This window comes from Larimichthys crocea, chromosome XXII (assembly GCF_000972845.2).
Source record: "Larimichthys crocea isolate SSNF chromosome XXII, L_crocea_2.0, whole genome shotgun sequence".
NCBI classification, from domain to species: Eukaryota; Metazoa; Chordata; class Actinopteri; family Sciaenidae; genus Larimichthys; species Larimichthys crocea.
In genome coordinates, this window is record NC_040032.1 from 13,747,138 (window position 1) to 13,763,170 (window position 16,033).

The following is a 16,033-nucleotide window of genomic DNA, read 5'->3' on the forward strand; positions in this document are numbered from 1 at the left end:
CTTATGAATGAAGATGAGCGTAACGTGCAGCTGAAAGCACGCATGCATCTGTGCTGGGTGACTCCCCGAATCTCCATTTTCCTCCGACTTTTTTCCAACTCAGACTGAACATTAAAAATTCATGACATCTGCCAGGATGTGGAACCCCTCTGAACTGAACAGACTTGCTGCCACAGACTCGCAGTCCTGCCTCTGTGTCCTTCTCTGTCTGAAAATGGACTTGCAGCTGTCACAGCTCTCTCTGTTGCTTTTGTTTTCCTGCTTTTACTGCATCTTCAGTGCGACGCAGCAGAGAGAGGGAAACGTCTTTTTCTTGCACAAACATCCGTTATTACTGAATTTCTGGTTACTTAATGTAACAGCAGTTACCACAAAGGGAAGAATGACTTACATATTCATGTTTTTCGAATCCTCCTAACTTCAATGTTGACAAAAAACATTGCCAAATCCCAAACTAAGCCGCGTGAGGAATTATTATGTGTACGTCTTATGTAGCCTGTTGTTTCCTCTGTGTTGCAGGAAGCTTCTTTGGGTTCTCACTCTTGACTCTTTCTCATTGCATTTGTGATTCTTTCTCACCATATTTTGTACACATAATGTGTGTAATTTTGTGGGAAGTGGGATGAATGTTGTAACAAATTCACTTCTCTGTTCTGTGGGTTAAAGTTAGCATTAGGAAAATCCACAGAGAACTTCCTCAAAGTCACGGAGGGTTAAATGTTTGATTTGTGTCACGACTGGATATAAAGGGAAGCTTATTTTTATAGCCAATAATCACAGGGGGTCTACACCCACCTACATTATGAAATAATAGATATAAATGCAACTCAAACCAAAAAAAGGAGAACATGGAAAATATTTCACAATAAATATTTCACAATAAACTGCATCTGCTCTATTGTACTTTTCTTTTTTTTTCTGAAAAGACTGCAAGTTTCGAAAATGTCCACTTGATTTGTCAAATAGAAACTGTTGATGCTTCATTTTAGCTTAAGCTTAAGTGCTCATTTTTACATTTACCAAAGAGATTTCTTCAAGGCCGGTGTGTGTGACCAATAATGTATTCAATATATGTGTGTGTGTGTGTGTGTGTGTGTGTGTGTGTGTGTGTGTGTGTGTGTGTGTTACAGACAAAGCAGATGTCCATCTGAAATGAACATTTCCATACTAACTAATCCCGCAGCACTCTGCGAGGACTCTCGGGATCATTTTTTTTGCAAAATAGATTTTTGCAGCTCTTTGCTGATGCGTCCTTTTTTTTTTTTTCTGCTTGTATTTGTATTCATAACCACTTTGTATTCAGAGCGACTTCTCTGCTCTTACACCCGCATGGATTAAAATGAAATACTCCCTCGTTTTCATAGTGCTGAATAGAAATCGCCACGATGATGCTGAAAAGTGATATACGGGTGAACTGAATGTGCGCAAGGAGTCTCTTTTGAAACTTTCTTGTCAAAAGTTCTTGTACATTGAATCTATTATGTCTGACTAACCGTCTATTAAAATTAGCAGCAGGAGCAAAAATGGAAATCAGTAACTTTGGCAGCCCCTTGAGCAGAGACGAATGTTCCTGTCTTCACAGTTCATTAGAACAGTAAATGATGTGCTTATCTCCATCACTGACAAGTACAGCAGCAGTGGATACATGCAGCACTCAATCTGTGTGTTCATTTCTTGTTTTAGTTGATCCTCTTTTCATGTGCCATGACCAAAGGAAACACACATCATGACAGGTTGAGGAAATAGCTTTAAACGTGCAGGCGCACAGACACAAGTTCCCTTTTTGTTACACACTTCCTGAGGCGGGCATGCTTATTATTCATCGTACGAATGAAATGCACGGTCATTGATTGTGAGTGGCGCGGTGGCAGTGATCTAGTTGTTATGCACTCATATTGATCAGTTGTTGAGTAATGGCTGGAGAGATGTGGAGAGTTTGGTTCAGATCAGACCCGGTGGAGGGCAAAGTGAGACGTGAAGTCAAACAGGGAGAGGCTGCATACTGAGGGAAGACGGCGGCGCTGTTAATGTAAAGCAGTAGTCTTAATGATTTTATCGTGGCCCACTGGAGCATTTGAGTTTGACTCATGTGTGCGTGCATGTGTGGCAGATGTATTTAAGGCTTTCTGCATGGCCCTCTTTATCCATTAGCCCTGACAGAGTATTAACTGCAGTGCAGAGCCCACTGAGCATGTGCTGGCAAACTGTGAACCCAGTGGAAGTCCTCTCAGACAATCCCTCCTGCCGCTCTCTTCTTTGGATTCTCCTCATTTGCCTCTCGCTTTATCCTCCACCGCCCTATTTTCTCTTCTCCCTTTATCTCTCCTCAAGCAGTCCACGCAATCCTTTTTTTTTCAAGTTCCACTGCTTGCTTCACCTACCAAAGCCATCTTCTATTCAATCTCCCACCCCTTTGTCATAATCCCTGCCCACAGCACTTCACACCATCATACCCTTCAGTGCGTAACCCTCCGATGCACAACCCTCACATCTCCTGCAGTACTAACAGTTCAGTACCCGGCTACATAACCAGCATATTATGTAACCCGCTGTCATATTTTCTAAAATATCTTGCCTGGTGGCGTGCAAAGTCCTGCCCTACGCCATGAGTTGGTGCAGTACTTTCTATTTTGTTCCATCTGTGTTCTCCTACCTCCTCTCATCCTGTAAACACGTTCCAGTATGAAGCCTCGGGCGCTGGTCAGGCTCACACACACACACACACACACACACACACACACACACACACACACACACACACACTCACTAAGCCATCACCCCCCAAATGTAATGAGAGAACTGCTTTCAATCCATTTTCCCCACAGCTCCATCGCCTTCTTTTTTCACACTTACATCACTGCTCACTCCCTGCTCACTGACTTTGCTGTCTGTTCTCCCCCCCTCCCTCTCTCTCTCTACCTCAGCCTCAGCCTACCTCCATGGAAATGCTCCCTACCACCAAACTCTCCTCCCCCCCTCTCCCTGTCCTCCCCCTCTCCGTCTCGCTCTCTGTCCTGCTGTGGTCTGCTCTCTTCTGCCATGCCCCTGGCTGACTCTGTGCTGTAGCAGTGGTTGCTATGGAACTGCAAATCAGCCATTTAAGCAGTAGCACTCTAATGGATTTGCAGACAGTAAACAGAAACTACAGACTGCATCGTTACCTACATGTCAGAAATAAATGACTTTCAACACATATATATACACACACACACAGCAGGGACGCTTTGTTCCCGTACCAAAGACGACACGGTTTCTTTTTGCTTCATTATGAAAGCATTCTCTCTGCTGCTGCTGCTGCTGCTCATCATATTTATGTTAATGATGTATCTCCTCATGTCCCTGTCTTTCTCTGTCCCCCATCACAGGACTGTATCCAGTTGAACCAGTATAAGCTGAAGAGTGAGATTGGAAAGGTGAGTTTGTGGATCGTGATTTGGACAAATAGCAGCATCTCTAAGACGACCTTTGGCTCAATTCAACCGTTAAATGAGGAAAATGGACACCAAAAATCATTCACAGCATGTGCAGACTAACAGATATGTCATTTCTGCATTGTTAGGGACATCTACCTCTGTACCTGCTCAGGTCCTGCTTCTAGAAATATGCTAATATCCTGCTATAAAACAAGAGAGTTTACAGCTTTGCAGAGCTGCATGGCTCAGTATGACAGTGATATTAAGTATGTGACATCCACAATGTCCATATAAGTTTAGTGTTTTAGCACTAAACACAAATCGCAGTTGAAGCTGAAGAGAATGTCAACCGATGGCTCCCACAAGTTCTTGAAATCCTGTAAAGTTTTTAAAAATATACATTGAAAGTGTTTGAATATATATATTTTGTGCAAGAATAGAAATGTAAGTTCTCTGGATATATTTTCTTTCTTTAGGCTACATTCTGCTAGCAAGTTCTCTGGATATATTTTCTTTCTTTAGGCTACATTCTGCTAGCTCTGTTTATAAAAAATCCTCTCTGCTGTAGCTCTAATGAACCATGATTCTGGTGTCAACATATGCTAGGTTGGAATCGGGCCTGGAAAGTCCTTGGAAAAAGTCCTAGAATTTGATAATTAAGTAGGTGTAGGAACCTTGTCAATCTCATGATGGAGCTCGATGCAAAGTCAAGGGGATCGCCAAGGTCATTAAGTCTTCATCCTTTGGGGATTAAAATGTCATCCATCTGGTTAACAGAGAGACTTTAGTCTAAGAGGGGAAAAAAGTGTTTTGAGGGGCAGAATTAGTTTTGTAAGCTGCAACTTTTAAAACTTTACAGAGGAAACTTTACTGAGTACAACATCGCTCAGTCTGACAGCACACCAGATTCGCATTTCAAAAAGTGATGCTTGGAGATAAACACTTTTGTGCTTATCACACTGGGGAATTCATTGTGGCAGCAACAGAAAATTGGAAGAAAAAAAAGGCAAATTGAAAAGAGCGAAGTGCATCATCATTTAACGCAACAATGCGAATCAGGAGGTGTTTTTTTTTAGATAGGTATCTAAGGGAAAATGCTTATTCCCAGTAGAGATATTGTTATATATTAAAGTAGTAGGTATTAATATCCAATAATTTGGAACAATAGTATCAAATGAGAAATGGAAAAAGTGGTATCAAATCAACATGGAGAATTTTAGGCGTTAACATGGAACACTGCCACTTTTGTGACACCGGCTCAACCTTCTTAGATACACTGTGAAGAATTCACACTCTTACATGTGTTGACCAAAGCTCATAAATGTTTTTTTTATCCTCCATAAGAAACAATTTCTTCTAAGGATGAATCAATCAGATGAGTCATTTATGATCAGCTGGCAATTTTGGCTGTATCAGACATTGACGTGGATGTAACTCGTTTTATTTATGTTTGATCAGCTTTTTGAGGAGTTTTGTTACTAGGAGGAAAAAAAAGGACTAAGATGGAAAACACACATCCTGGGGAAGTGTGTGTGTGTGTGTGTAGGTGTGTTTGTGTGTGTGGGAGAAGCCACTGTGCTGCCAAAGAATAAAAATGTTTTTTTTGGGGGGGTTTTGTGAGTGGAAGCAGTGCTGCCTTGAAAACATTCTGCCAGTATGGTGCTGCCGTCTGTTCTGAACAGAAGCCCTCACCAGTTTTCTTGATGACCCACTTTGTTTTAATGTAGAGCTGCACCACAAATCAGTGCACATCATTGAACTATCACTGCATATGACCATGTAATCTCTTTGTTGTTGCGTTGCAGGGCTCCTACGGGGTGGTCAAACTCGCCTACAATGAGGACGATGACAAACATTATGTAAGTTCTTCCTGATTAAAGATTGAAATGCGGCCCCTCTGCAGCCGCACAAGAGCTTTACAGGATCTCACCAGCACTATTGATTTTTTTTTTTTTTTTCCCAAGCTGTGAATTCAATCCCATCAAATTGCATTAGTTGCCTTGGGAGAAACAAGAGTGCATCCATGACTTCATTTTCTATCTTCAAAGCAGTGCTGCTGTTGCTTTGTGTATCATGTGGCTGCTTTTTCGGTCAGCTCGCAGGGGAGAATCTGGATATGAGATTTTAGTCATTTTAGGCGTTCCCATCAAGGTGATCTGCTCTGCTAAAAGCTCTCCAAACTCCAAATGTTAGCCGTCTTATATCCAAACATAACTAAGCTGCCCTGTACAGTAACAACAATGAAAGGGTTTGGATGAGTCATGTCGACTACAGCTGCCGACACAGGATGAGTTTAAGATGTACTCTTGAACCGGTGCCAGCAGGAGCTTGGAGCGAAATACAACCCAATATTAAATAAAAGGCAGCTTGTAAATGGGTTGATGCAGAATGGTAAACAACGGGAGTTTATGTAAGGACAGAGACGAGACCTATAAGATGAGAAAAATATTATTACAAAGGAGTGCATATATAAACTGTCCCTCTGGGAGGGGGAAGTAATGACATGCAGCTTTAAATAACGTCGACCTGCAGAGCTTCTCTCTGTCTTTAAAAATAACAAAATAACCCTGATTATGTCATGACGCCAACAACTTTATCAAGATGTAGTCCTAATATTTAGCAATAGATGTACTAAACATATGTCAACGTCTTTTTCAGTTTTAATTTTGAACTACCGGTACATTTGGATGAAAATCTGACTGAAGTCATCTGCTTTGTAAACCCAGCGTGCACCCTGACCTGTCATAAATCTCTCTCTATATATATATGTATCAACCAAAATCACATATTCCTGAGAATGGAAACAATTTTGATTAATAATACATCAAATGCAACTCATTTTAATCTTAATCTGTCCCATCTGCCTCCTGCATTTCTGTGTGTGTGTGTGTGTGTGTGTGTGTGTGTGTGTATAGGTATATAAAGCTTTCATGTGCGTGCGTCCACATTTAGTCGCGTCTTTGTTTCTGCTTTATGTGGCCGTGTTGTCATATTTGATGCTGATTGTTGACACTGATGGAAAATGTTACCTTCGGGGAACAGGCTGCAGGTTATTGCAGGCTGGCTCAAATGACAGACACATCAGAAATAACAAAGGGAAGAAGAGATGAGTAATGACGGCATGGAAGGGTGATTCTATTTCCTGGCAATCTGAGTCGGTTTCGCACAAACTGATTGGATTTTTGCATGTGGAGCATCTGCAGCGCGAGCCCACGTACAGTATGCACAAATATCATCGGATACACGCAGATACCAAGCGCAGGAAAGATAATATCCAAACAAGAGCGGCTCCTGTACAATCTCGCAGTCCGTCTGTACCAGGTTCATATGAAAATCTTTTAATTTTAGTCAAAATATGAATGTTTGTGACTCTTTTTTCAAGAAATGATTTAGTTACTGAGTCAGAAATTCAGTTTTTGGCCTTGGCATCAGCGTCCTTAGGAAAACACTGAGAAATATTTGTGTTGATGAAGCGGCAGTAGTTACTGGAATGAATGAAGCTTGGCTTCGGGATGAAACTAAAATTATATGATGACTAACTCTCACCACTGTTATCTTCTCTGAGTGATTGCTGGAAACCGGGTTTTATTGTCCGACACCATCAGCAGGTTATTAAAGGTCTTTGAATCGTGCATGCGTTTGTTTGCGGTGTCCTGTGTCGTATAATTACCCGGCTCACAACTCAGATCGGCAGGCATCCAGTTGTGACGCGTGCCAATCAAGCAGTCCTCGGCGAGGAGGAGGGAGGGGGTCAAAGTGAAGCTAATTCATGCAGCATTCACTCAGCTCATTCACTCATCCAGAATGGTGAAGCGATGAATTTAAATAGGTCATTATAAGCAGATATTTGCTCTCAGTAGCGAAAGCAGAGTCCTAATTTCTCTTTCATTTGCTTGATAAGTGCCTCTGAGTGTCTCTCTAAATCACTTCCAGGAGAACACACACACACACACACTTTGCTTTCATGAAATTAAAATTAAAACCAATCAAACAATGTACAAAAAATATAAATAAATACAGTACAGGCAACACAACAAACTTCCCCGGTTACCTGGTACAATAAGGTCCCCTAAAGCCCCAAGTTCACAGGGAACAAAGCAGCACGTGATCCAGCATTACTCTGTGTTGTTTCATCTCACCGCTATCAGCCTCTCTGTTTACCGTTCACTCTCCTACAGCTGTATCAGACCTCTGTTAAATAACTGCTAATGCAACTCCAACATTTCCCATTGTTGCGAACACGCGGTGGCTTTTAGTGCAGAGCAGTCACATGAATATCAATGCGTTTGTGGCAGAGGTTAGCGCTGACATCGCATCAAAATGTATCCACGAAGCAGTTTCCACTGTTTTCATTTTGACATGGGGTCATGTTTAAATATCGCAGGGATTAATGGGGATGATGACTTCTTTATTTCAAAGAATGTGAGTTTGTTTGGCTGCATTGTGATCGGACACGCTCGCTGCTGTTTCTGACACTGAAGTAGCACCTCGAGTTTGCGCAATTTAAACCGTTTATTATCACCACAGGCTACAATTTTAAGGACTTAAAGGTGGCTCTAAGATTTCTGCCCTTAAATGCAGTCTTATAATTTTTAGTATTAAGTATTGTGTGGGCACTGTGGGTAAAAAAATCTCATTTGAAAAATGACACGTACATGGTGAATATTCTCATGTAAAATGTGTTTACTCAAATTACCACACAGTGCAGAAGTCTTGCTACAGAAAAGGTCACAGTAAGGAAACAATACGGCGACTGAAATCTTGTTCCACCTCTTACAAGATGTATCTGCTGCGGTCGAGCTTTTGACACCCTTTGAATAAGTCACCAGTATGATTTTAGGACATAAGCAGAAGAACGGGTCCTTAACTGAGCTCATATTTCCCTTTCAGTGTGTCCTTTAAATCAGTTTTCCTCTGTTATTGCTATACTTTGTTGAACAACAGAATCTAATCATTCCAAATTTCAATGACGCACCTACACCTGCCTACACAGTCTGAGCTTTTGAGATGGCAGCTATTTACCGGAGCTCCATCATCAATTCCAGATTGTGTATTGAACCCGCGGTCATGAATAATATAATCGTATAATCTTTACAGCGGGAAAAGCTGCAATAATTCTAAATGTTGCTTGAGATTTTTTTAACTGTTTGATGACTGTGGCTGAGTCATTAACCACCCTCCTACAAGTCTACAGAGAGACCCACACACACACACACGCAGGCAGCACACCATGGAAACTGTGTACAGGAGAGGCTGTGCTTTCTTGCCAAACCTGGTTTCTGCACAGTCATAGCCATGGCGACCGGAGTTTTTAAAAGAAACTACTGAGCTTTATATGAGTGAAACCGTTTGTGATGCTGGAGAAGTAGAAAATGTTTGAAACTTAACATGAATTAGTGATCAGCGGAGTCACATCAGCAGTCTGCCAGCGTGCTGCAGGTGGTTGTATTATTTTGTAGAGATGTCTGATTCCTTGTAACGAGACATCATTATAACACATACACACATACACACACAGACACAGTTGTCCTTAAAAAAAAACAATGCTCTTTCCCTTGAAAGATTGGGTTGCCTCAGAGGTATCTGTTCAAGTCCTCTCCTGACCTTTTACAAAGGATAATAACGCAGATAACGCATCCATTGACACGAGAACCTCCTCGGTTTTTAAAGGCCCAGGTAAATCTTAAAGGTGTCTCATTCTATGTGTGTTTTCATGTTCATTTGCATTAAAGCTTAACTAAAAGGGTATTTTATTTTATTATATTGGATTCTATCTACATAGAAACAGTATATATATCTTGTTTTCTTTTTGGGGGGTTTAATTTTTGACAGATGCATAGTTTTTAGGCTTTTCTTTTTTCTTTTTTAACTAACTGTATGTGAATGTGTTGCATGATCAAAATCATTTTCCACATTCCTAGGCTATGAAGGTGGTGTCCAAGAAGAAGTTAATGAAGCAGTGTGGTTTTCCACGTAAGTCATGCTCTATTCTGTTTATTCTGTTTTTCGAGAAAAGTGAGGAGCCGCGCTGTGAATGACCCCCACACCCCTGGATGAGACGTATTTGTTTGTGCAGGCGCTCGCACAGTTTACCGTCCGCTTAGACTGTCTGTCAGAGTGTTTACAAAGGATGTTAACGAGGAAGTAACATAATCACCATTACAAACACCGCCATGAAAGGTCAACTGTAAATGTCATTTGTCATTTGTCAGCTACGGAAAAGGTTAAATCATCTGCGCCGGATTAAATTGTAAATGGACTGTACTTGTACCCACCGGCCACTTCATTAGGTACAGCCCAGTGTGATCCAATACAACTCCATTACGCTCTATTTAGATACATGAGAGGGCCATAATATTGGAAATACCTCTCAATGCATGCAGTCCAGTTTAACACTACTGCAAACTACAACCGCAATAGTAAACTTGATAGTTAAATCAATACCTTTTGTTACAGTGTCAACAAAAACTGAAAATTTTATGGCAGCTGCAGGCGGCTTGGTTGCCATGCAAGGAGGCACCCCTGCCAACTGCTCATCAGAAAAGAGCTAATCATTCACACACCGATGGCACAGCCTTGGGGAGCAATTTGGGGTTCAGTGTCTTGCCCGGGTACACTTTGACATGCAGACTGTAGCCGGGGATCAAACCACCGATAGTTAGTGGACGACCCGCTCTATCTCCTGAGCCTTTAGATCTTGTTACGTGAAAAGGATTGTACTCCTTGTACTCTGATGACAAGGTGTGAAATTAAAAACACAAGCCTGCCTACTCAGCTGGTTATGTTGAGGTTATAGATGTTTTTAGTAGATTTAGTTCTTGGTCTGCTAATCTCCAATCACCAAGATTACAGGTCATTGAAAAAAAAAAAGATTTATTATGTGAAGGTTTCAAAACTGAGACGGCAAATGGCAGAAGTGGTTGAGTGGTCGGGCTTGTTGGGGGTTGTGTTTTTAATTTCACGCCTTGCTATCGGAAAGCACAATGAGTACAAGGTCAGAAACCAAGAAACTTTTCCTGTCACTTCATCTTGTTATATACTTGTTTTTCCACATTTCTTGTTATCGCTGGATAAGCTGGTGTGTTGTTATGACAAGAAACATCTATATGGTGTTAAAATAAGGACATGCAGAGATTGGAGCCTGCATCTGATTTTTGTTCTCATAATTCTCTTGTTGCTCAGGAGAGAATCTGTGTCAGACTCCTTGTCAGAACTAATCATGATCAAATGAAACATTTAGTTCAGTTACGTGTGTGGTTTGTGTGGTGGTCTGCAGGTCGTCCACCCCCAAGAGGACCCAAGGCAGCCCAAGGAGAGCAGCCCAAAATCTTAGGACCCCTGGAGAGGGTCTACCAAGAGATTGCCATCCTTAAAAAACTGGACCATATCAACATTGTGAAGCTGGTGGAGGTAAGAGCATCTCTGATGAAATCACATGTATACTGCATGTCCTGTGCTTGGTGCTCAGTGTCCCCTTAGAAGCTGTTGAGCCTGGTTACATTGCCGGCTTGCACAGCTCCTGTTCTGGCACGACACTGGGTATAAAAATACCTGTGGTACAAACACTAACAGTCTCCCAATGCTCTGAGCTCACAGTCTGAGACATCCAGCTGACAAACTAAACTAACAACATCTACAGTTCACAGCAACTTTACTGTGCATCAGGAAACTCTGTAAATCACAGAGTTGAAGCAGGTGATCGTACATAGTGCAAATTACATCGTGCAAGAAGAGGCTGTAGAGTAGGAATGACAGATACACCATTCACCAGATTACAATTCAGTGTAGCAAAAATGATTTAAAATCAGTTTTTCTATGGTAGAAAAGTTACACAATGTTGCTTTAAATGAAAAAGTGGCAAGTCTGCAGTATGCAAATGTGTGATTTCATGACTGTTTCTCTGATAATAGCATGTGGACATCCACAGCAGGCTTCAAATCCATTGTGGTTAGCATTAATCTTATGTTCAGATACTCTTTCTCACCGTGTACCCTGACTCATACTTGGTTTTTATGTCATAACAGTTTATGTCAGACCAAAAACATGAATGAAACCGTGTGCTGCCAAGAAAACAGGTTGAGAAAATCAGATATCACAGCAAATATCACACACTGGACTTTTATGATGTTTGCGCAATAAATAGTGGAGCAACAAAAACAGAAACAAAGACACGTTGAATTTTAAAGATGGATAGATCTCACTTTCTATAGAGGCAGTTGTTTATGAAAAATGATAGCCCGTTTTGAAGACGTGTCTCGAGAAGCCCGCGGCTTCCTTGTGATATTATCAGAGTGTTTTTCAATCTTGGCCAGATGGTGGGGGCGCCGCCACCATGGACGGGAGTTAAGCTCACGGAGTCAGTCAGTAGGAAAGCTGTCTAGCTTCTGCCAGAAATATAAAAGAGTTTTCAAGTAGAAAAGCACAGTACTTGTGCTCCTCTGCTCGCTCCAACAGTGAAGACCCACATACACCCACTCATCTCTTTCCTTCTTTGTCTGCCCTCACTCTCACTCTCATAATGGGCATGTGAGCAACGGGAAAACCTGCTTTCCTCTCCTCTCTCTCTCTGTCTCTGTCTCTTGGTCATCCATTTAAATGGGCTGTGCTTGGGTCAGGATCACATTCATTATGGATTTCCAACTGATTCCTGTGAGACTGCAGTCCAGTTCCTCTAATTATGAATAGATTTTTTTTCTCTCGTTTTGAAGCATTAAAGCGGACGCCGAGTGGAACAGATTAAAACTGATGAAAGTGATATGGCCATTTGTCACAGACGGTTGGGAAGAGAAAGTAAAGCCGGCCTCATACTCGCCAAGGCATACAGTCGTTATGAGAAAAGACACTTCCCACGCCTCAGTTTGTCGTTTCCCCCGTAAGCCGTATCTCAGCTTTTAATGCATGTTAGTCGCCACATTAATCAACAGCTACAAACAAGATTCCGAGGCTACTCATGGTTTGCATTGCATAATTTTTTCTATGTGGAATAAAGGGAGAGAAACGATGGACAATGCCAGAACAATGTTCATTTAAACAAACCCATTTAAGACACCATGAGCAAACATTCACCTGCTGACTCTTTAAAAACTGACATGGGTAAATACTGCTCCTGTTGCTTCAGAGACGATTTCCTGCCTTTGTGTTTTGTCCAACACTGTGTGTACTGTGTGACTTCAATTTAACAGGATGTTGTATTTGAACAGATACTCCTCCAGATGGAGGCTGGATTATCAACCATCAAATTTCATGAAGCAGAACGAGAGAAGGCGCCTTAGTTTGTTTTCTTCTTTTTATTGTACACATTCTTTGTCTGGCATGGCGCCTGCATTACCCACAGTGCAACAGGACCACAGGACAGTTAGGCCTCACAAAATCAGTCCATTTTGTCATTGCCATTGTGTATATTGAGTGAATTATGTCAATCCAGACCTCATTTTAAGGGAGTGCTGCAGTGTTAGGGCTTTTTTTTACCTGCAGAAAACGGATTCTGTCTTTGGGTTTTACCTCCTGCGGCCTATCGCATGGATATAAAACATCAAATCTCAAAGGATTAGTGTATCTGAGCACTTCCTTTATAGTCTGATGGACATTCTTCCAGAAGGCAGTTAGGACCAAAACATATGATTGTGGTTTGCATTATTGGCCTGACATTGTCTGAGTTGGAAGTTCTGTATTGTTCTTGCTGAGGATTGAGGATTGTTTGTAGTAACCCTCAGATTTTTCTGGTCTTTAACCCCAACCAACACCTTGTTTCAATTTTTACTAAGCTCCCTCTTGCATGCAGGTATGCAGGAGTACTGTAGTCTTTGAGTTCCCCTTAAATCTTAAGATAAGATAAGTGATTAATGACCCCACAGTCACTGGGATGAAGGACCCGTGATAGTGCTTCATCTTGCATGGTGGGAGTAGCAGTCTGTTTCAGAACCTGCCTTGTATGCAATAAACAGAAAGCTAGAGGGTCTAAAGGGGGGGCCCCCAGAACTCACTTTTGCCCTGAGGCCTCCGTAGCAAGTTATTCCAGCCATGGACTTGGCCAACTGTCACCAGGAGTGTTGTAAATTTGCACAAATCAAACAGAGTTTCACATTACGACTCCCTCACTGTTGAGAATCACAATCATCTTCAGTATCAAATATCAAAGGTGTTGCAATGACAATTCCATCTCCTGCTCAGTGTTCTGTAAGAAAGAAAAGACTCAGGCCTGAATGCATACTTTTCTGTCGTATGATAATGTCAGCTGTACCTTGCAGTATAAGACCTTGAGGTTTTCAAATGGAAAGCCTCCATTCATGCTGGTTATGTTAATGTTGCAGGTGCTGGATGATCCAGCGGAGGACAACCTTCACATGGGTATGCAAAAACATTTCTCCTATGTCCAAATCTTTCTCTCTATCTTTGCCCTCTCCGTGCTCGGCACATATGTCAGCAACAAGTGTTCGTATCTCTTATTCATAATTCAGATCATCTCTTGCTTCCTTCCCTACTGCCTCAGGGGTTCCCACATTATGCAGAAATCTTCCATCAGGTCACAGCTAGGAAGGCCGTTCAGACACCCTGTATGTGCTTAATGTGGCATGTTCATGATGGGATGCTCTGGTGTTGCCTCAGTGGCAGCAGTGGTCAAACTCAGCTGAATGAATGAATGAATAAATTGCCTGATCTGACGTGTTCTTATTTCCTTCTCTCTGTCTTTTCCTGACAGTGTTTGAGCTGATGCGTAAGGGGTGAGTAGAGAGCATGTCCTTTTTTTTTTTTTTTAATAATTGAATCCCCTCTGTTCCCTCTTCACCTCCTCATTTCTCCATCCCTCCATCCTCGCCGCGGTCTCTGCGGCGTTCTCCTTCATTACTCCGAGCTGACATGGTGCGGGTGTTTGTTCCATTCCAGACTTCAAAAGGATTCATAACGTTCTTAGGGTTTCACAGTTATTACCGGTGGCAGCCGGCCATGTAAATGTTTCACGTCCTGATGCGTGAGCTGTTCCTTCCTACACCGCTAAAAAATTTGCAGCGATCTAATGATCTGAGACCTTTTGTTATTGTACGCTAACGGAGGTGGGGCGGAGCAGCCGGTGTCATTTCACATATACATATGCACATAAACAAGTTCTCCTCTTAATACGATGTGCTGTGTTTGTTGGCTTTTTCATAATGAGGGGAAGTGTTTGCTCTTGTCGCCCTTGGCAGAAAGATGATAGACAGTTGAGCTGATTAATACAAATGATATTAATACAACATTTTTTTATACTACTCTCATACATGAGATGCAGCCCGAACTGCTACTACTGCTCTACTTCTATTGCTACAGCTAATACTGCTTGTACTACTACAGCTGATGTTACCACTTCAAACTGCAGTACTTATTAGGATGGCAACAGGATTTTCACATGTTAACCATTTTAGAAAATATCACCATTCCACAGTATAGCATATTAAACTATTATTTATTATTATTGCAGTCATAATGACCCTTAATGCAGTGAAAACAGACTTTTATATACATTTACATTATAATCTTACAAAACATTAGAATTTGATACCCTAAATAAACAAGTGTACAAGCTGTGATAAACTTTTTATATCACAGTATGTCATGATATTGGAATACTGCTGCAAACCTAGTACTTATACTTCATTTGTAAAAAAATAAATGATCATTGATAATATTGTCTTATCGAGTATTCATATCTTTAGAAGAATTAAATAGTCTGAAACATCACACAACACATTGGGCATAAGAAACAATTCAAATTTAAATTGTTATATTTTATCAAATTATAAAAAACAAAAATAATATCAAGTTGAGAGTTTCTACAGTTCAGTCATTCTCTCTGCTCATACTGCAGATATGTGTTCATGACACAACCACTAACACACACAAACATTTTAATTACAATTATTTATTATTGTTAGATAACGAAGTACCTGATTTAATTGGATGAGAAATTAAGACATAATCATCATATATCTGCTTACAAATATACTCTGTGTATAGCCAGTCATTAATTGGCTGCCCCTTTCTAGCATGTGTTTGGAATTTGGTGCTGTTTGCTTTGGTATCTCCGTACAAAGCGGGTGTTTATCACAGATTTTGATTGTTAGTGATAGTGATGTGTGCTCTGGGTGTGTGTGTCTGCTTCGATGTTTGAACGTCTTTACATTTGGATTCAAATCCCTGTGCTAATAATGCAATGGCTAATCTGTGAATTTGTCTGCTTGTCGACTGTGTGTCTGTTTGTTCTTCTGTGTCTGACCGCCTGCCTGCGTGGATTTGCAGTCCGGTGATGGAAGTGCCGACAGACAGTCCTTTGTCAGAAGAGCAGGCGAGGTTATACTTCAGAGACGTCATCCTGGGCATAGAGTACTGTGAGTACTCGCACAGAACGAAGCCTGTCTTTGAGTCTATGAAACATATCTGTGAAACTGATGAATTTTCAGTTATTTAAATGTCTGTTGCTGGACACCAGTTTGCAGATTATCACATTATGATTATGACATTTGGACCACTGTGTTTTACGGTAGCATTTTCCCTTTTTTATGTAAAAGAACAAAGTGTTTTTGACTGTTTATGTCCATGCCCCGGGGGTCTGGCTGCAGATCAGTATTGAGCCTCTGTTCAGTGAG

At 41.3% G+C, this 16,033-nt stretch overlaps 1 protein-coding gene across 4 annotated transcripts in view; it reads left to right on the plus strand.

Annotated features, from left to right (window-relative positions):
* Window positions 1–16,033, plus strand: part of camkk1a (calcium/calmodulin-dependent protein kinase kinase 1, alpha a) — a 56,963-nt gene that overhangs the window by 24,535 nt on the left and 16,395 nt on the right. For all 4 annotated transcript variants that reach the window (XM_027273413.1, XM_019254367.2, XM_019254366.2 and 1 more), the window contains exons 3-9: window positions 3,366–3,413; window positions 5,219–5,272; window positions 9,335–9,386; window positions 10,690–10,823; window positions 13,724–13,760; window positions 14,113–14,134; window positions 15,687–15,775. In XM_027273413.1, coding sequence (XP_027129214.1) covers window positions 3,366–3,413; window positions 5,219–5,272; window positions 9,335–9,386; window positions 10,690–10,823; window positions 13,724–13,760; window positions 14,113–14,134; window positions 15,687–15,775 — 436 coding nt within the window. The remainder of the gene's footprint in view (window positions 1–3,365; window positions 3,414–5,218; window positions 5,273–9,334; window positions 9,387–10,689; window positions 10,824–13,723; window positions 13,761–14,112; window positions 14,135–15,686; window positions 15,776–16,033) is intronic.